The 4,646-nt window shown below is 49.5% G+C and overlaps 1 protein-coding gene across 1 annotated transcript; it reads right to left on the minus strand.

Moving 5' to 3' along the window:
- Positions 1-3,528: 3,528 nt before the first annotated feature.
- On the minus strand, positions 3,529-4,122 carry LOC145408655 (uncharacterized). Its single transcript, XM_080279337.1, has one exon. The coding sequence runs from the start codon at positions 4,120-4,122 to the stop codon at positions 3,529-3,531; it is 594 nt and encodes a 197-aa protein (XP_080135463.1).
- Positions 4,123-4,646: the final 524 nt, after the last annotated feature.

Below are 4,646 nucleotides of genomic sequence, written 5' to 3' on the forward strand. Positions count from 1 at the left end.
GTTCACATCAGTCACTTGGGCTATTTCCTTATTGCTTGACCCACTCCGGCAAAGTGTTGTTATGGTAGATAACTCTCCAGGGGTTAAATTCTTTGATCCACCCATAATTGAATGGGTGGGAGGGCTGAAACACACACAAACACGGTGGCAACAACAGGTCTCAGCAAGCAAGCAACACCAACAGTATTTTCCCTCTGACAGCTCCAGGCACACTGACTTCCCCTTTTTTTTTTTTTTTTTTTTTTTTTTTTTTTAATGGCCATCACCCACTATTTTGGGTATTAGGCCAAACAGTCTATTATTATACACAACAAAATTTTAAAAAAGTCCAAAATCATTGAAAAGTCACTCTAAGACACAAAGGTGAACGAGGCAGGAAGAAGGGCACAGGATGTAAACATGGCAGGAAGAAGGGCACAGGATATAAGTTAAACCGAGCTGGTGGCCGAGGCGGAGTCGGACGTAGAGATAGCCTGCACCCCCTGGAGGATATGGTTGAGGATTTTCACCTCGTCAGGGTCCATGATGGTCTGGAGGGATCCCCGGCGCAGCTCGGTGAAGGAGAGCATAGCCCGCCGGAAATCCCCCTTGGAAAAGTCTTTCTCATCTGGAGTCACAGGGGCAGAGTCCTCGTACTCGTGAAGATGGCGATACACGGAGTCCAGTTCCGACTCATCAAGGACAGCAAAGTCTGCCCAGGTGAGGTGATGAACTGGACCAGAAGGCTCCCGATCCACTAGAGCGAGCCCCGTAGGTGGAGCAGACTCCACTTCGTCGTGTACCACGGTAGGAGCAGGGGAGACAAGGGCATCAGAAACAGCATCCTTAGGTGGGGAAGGCAGTGCCGCATCCCCAACCTCCATAGGTACCACGGGTAGTGGCGGCGGGGCAGACTGGCGAGAGACTGAACGTCCGGCCAGCTGGAGCCTTGTAGGTGGAGTTGAGGGCTGCAGCTGCAGCACCCTCGGGACCAAGCTGGTGGAGGTCACAGGATGCCCCGAAGGACGACGAGGGGCCCTCCTCCAAGGCCTCTTACGCACCACAGGTGGGGAGGAGAAAGACTCTGGGATGAGTATGGCAGGAAGCCTATTTGCCTGGAAGATGGCGGTCAGGTGCTGGGCGAGAACTGCCATATCACCCCCCGAGGAAGCCTTAGCAACCTCCACGCACATGGTGACTAGAGTGGAAGCAGAAGAGGCAGAGGCAGAAGCAGAAGCAGCAGAGGGAGACCGAGGCTGACGACGGCGCCGACGACGGGGGAGGGCGTGGTGAGAGCCCCGCACCGCCTGGCCAGCAGGGCCGGTGACGGAGGCAGCCGCAGGACCCTTATCTCCCGCCACCACGACGAACTCCACAACCTCACCAGCCTCAACCGAAGGCACAGGGTGGGAAGGGTTGGGGGCCACTATGGACGAACAATGTATAAAAATGTCGTCCCCCGTGTCCCGGCGAGTCAAGAAGCCAAACCCCTTCCGTACGTGGAACCAACGCTCCTGGCCCACAACTTTAGCAGCCATATTTCCGGTTCAGCACAGCAGTGTATGAAGCGAGGGTGTGTGTGTGTGTGTGTCACTCTCAGGTCAGGAGCTGGATAGAATGTCCTGACTTCCCCAAGGCAGCTGTCCTTATATATAGCAAGCCCAGTACGCTTGCCAGACGTACGATCACGACTGTATCTGCCTTCACAATGCAATTTTGGGGAGTGGGACGTTTTTGGGAATAAATGGTCTCGGCCGCCCGCGCCCATTTTTTTTTGCCGACACTGTATATATATATATATATATATATATATATTTATATATATACATAGGTGGCCAGTACTGAGGTACAAACGTTCCGAGTTACATTATCTAGTTACCGTACAATTCGAGAACCGGTAGCAGTACTGACACTTTTTTTTTTTTTTTTTATGTACGGTACCAAAATTGGTACGGACAGTACAATAGCATATTTTGTCGGTACTCGGTACCAATACATTTTACTTATCTATATTCACTCGTGTGATAAAAAAAAGGTGAGAAGGAGGCCTACATGGGAGTGATGGGAGTGCTGTTGCCGACCCTGGCCATGTGCCTCAAGAAATTAAAAGAGATGAGGGAAAGCGCCGATCTGACGGTGTGCTAGCCTCTAGTGAACGCAGTGATTGGGGGTGTGGAAGGTAGGTTTGGCTATCGTTTCAAGGACAATCACTGCCTGCTTGCTGCTGCCTTTCATCCCCCATTCAAGCTGTAGTGGTTGGCGTGGTTACCAAAGTCTGCCTCCTACGACATAGAGAAAATGTGGAGGAGGGTGGAGAAGATGGTGTCACTAGTGGAGAGCAAGCTAGAGGACACAGAGAGCAGCACCACTGATGATGATGATGAGCAGGATGTCAAGGAGGAGTTTTTCGAACCCCTCTATGAAAAAGAGAGGAAGAAAAGGGTGACTTTATCAGCTAGTAAAGATATTTTTGGAGAAGCCCCCCAAATATAAAATCTACAAGGACTGCTTTCCTTGCAAAGTTTGAGACTTATTTTTAACTTATAACACGCCAATACCATCCAGTGCTGCTGTGGAACGTCTGTTTTCATTGGGAAAGGACGTTTTCAAACCAAAACGGCCGGGACACAGTGACTGCCATTTTGAAGTGCTCATTTTCCTCAAGGGCAACGCTGGAAAACTGAAGTGCAATGTAATTATTAATCAGATTCTTGTGCATGTAGTCATAAAACTGTGTTTATTTTGATAAACATTACCTACTATCCATTTCATGGACCGTGTATCATGGTTTTTCTCAAATATCTTTCAAACTAATCAATTGATCGGTATGATACTTTGACACAGTGTACATGACACCTCCCGCTAATTTTTGGTAATATACGGCATTGCCAAGTGCTGTTAGTGAAGGCGTTTACTCTTGACGTTTAAAGGCAAAGTCGCGTGAGTCGCCAGACTAATCAACACAATCGAACGTCCGCTACCCCCCTTCCCCTTCCTCTCCCTCCCTACCTCCCTCCCTCTCGCCCCTCTCCCTTCCCCCTCCTCATTTCCCCCCTCCCCCTCCTCACTTCCCCCCTCAACCCTCATTCCTGCTGGCCTTCCCGTGCCCCCCCCCCCCTCTGTCCACTCTATCATGTTATAATGATTAGTATCGGGTATCATAAATACAGTATGTTGTTGTTTGTAGAGTCTGTGTTCATTTAATCATTGTTATTGTATGTCCTGAAGTTATATAAACGGGAGTTGACTAAAGAGCGTATGACCGTCACCTTATTCACCCAATATAATGTGCCTACTATCACGATCTCTTAATTCCTTTACCCCCCATATCGACGTGTTTACTACGAGCAGGTAAGATAAGGTATCCAAAATTAAATCACACAGTTTAACTTACAAACCAGTATGGTACGGTATATAATCAACACAACATAATAGGGCCGTAATGGATTTATGAAATTCTCTCTCTCTCTCTCTCTCTCTCTCTCTCTCATAATAAATATCATAATAGGTAGAAAAGTGATGCAAACAACTGAGCATATTACAGAAAGTTTATTCACAGTCTTCGTCACTATCAAGGAACAAATCATCCTCGGAATCACTCTCGATGTTGATAATTACGGGATCTACACGCTTATGGCTGTTATCCGTGCACCAGTACTCATCCTTGAAGGCTCTGGACCGTCTCACTGCACCTTCCCACACCTCCCTTGTTGCGCTAAGCTTGGCTTCCTCTATCCTGGCCTGCAGATCTGCCCGAGTGAACCGCTGCAGTGAGGAATGCACATGTTTTTTCATTGAACCCCGGACCTGCTCAATGGCGTTGAGCTCGGGATGAGCTGGTGGCAGTCGGACGACTTCATGACCCCATGCACGGATGACGCCATCAATCTGGTACAGCGGTTGTGGCTGGTTCTGCTTACAGATCTGCAGCAACTCAGGGCGTGTGGCGTGTGGTGGGAATGGTATCTGGCGGCACGTCAACCATTCCACGATGCCTGCTTTGATGGTGGAGGTGGTAGGGCAGCGACTTTCCTTACTCAGCTGGTTGTGGTATGGCGCATTGTCAAGCACCAGCACTGATGGCTCAGGCAAGGCTGGAAGGAGCTGCGACGTCAGCCAGCGGAGGAAGAGATTACTGTTCATTTCGCCGTGATAGTCACCACTTTTGTTTTTTGCTGGGAAGCACGAATGCATCGTCAACAAAACCGTCAGCTGTGCCCACAGCAACAACCATAAAGCGCTCACCCTCTCCAGGCGGGACCTGACGACTGTAGGCGGCACTGGTCGCAGGCTGTGAGGTGTCCACCCACTCCTTGCTGGGATGCATCCTCGTGGTGAACTATGTCTCATCAACGTATACCACTCGTCTCCCCTCCTTTCGATATTCCCTGAGTGATCGGAGAGTGCCAATGCGCCAGCACACAATATCAAGTGACTCCTTGCGTACGTACATTTTCCTCTGTGAGGTCTTATAGCGCAACCCCATGCTGTGTAGTAATCGCCACACCGCTGTGTCTGAGGTTTCACTAGGGATGATGTCCTTTTTCCGTAAGTCGTCCGTCAACGTGCTAATGGTGAAAGTATGTTTCTTAGCAAATTCACCATGTACATGGCGGCGTATGGCACCAATGGCAAAATTGTCAAAGAGACGTGGTGTGGAGGTGGGT

Source organism: Coenobita brevimanus, chromosome 78 (assembly GCF_032717465.1).
Source record: "Coenobita brevimanus isolate Jiangsu-jjx chromosome 78, ASM3271746v2, whole genome shotgun sequence".
In the NCBI taxonomy this organism is placed as follows: Eukaryota; Metazoa; Arthropoda; class Malacostraca; order Decapoda; family Coenobitidae; genus Coenobita; species Coenobita brevimanus.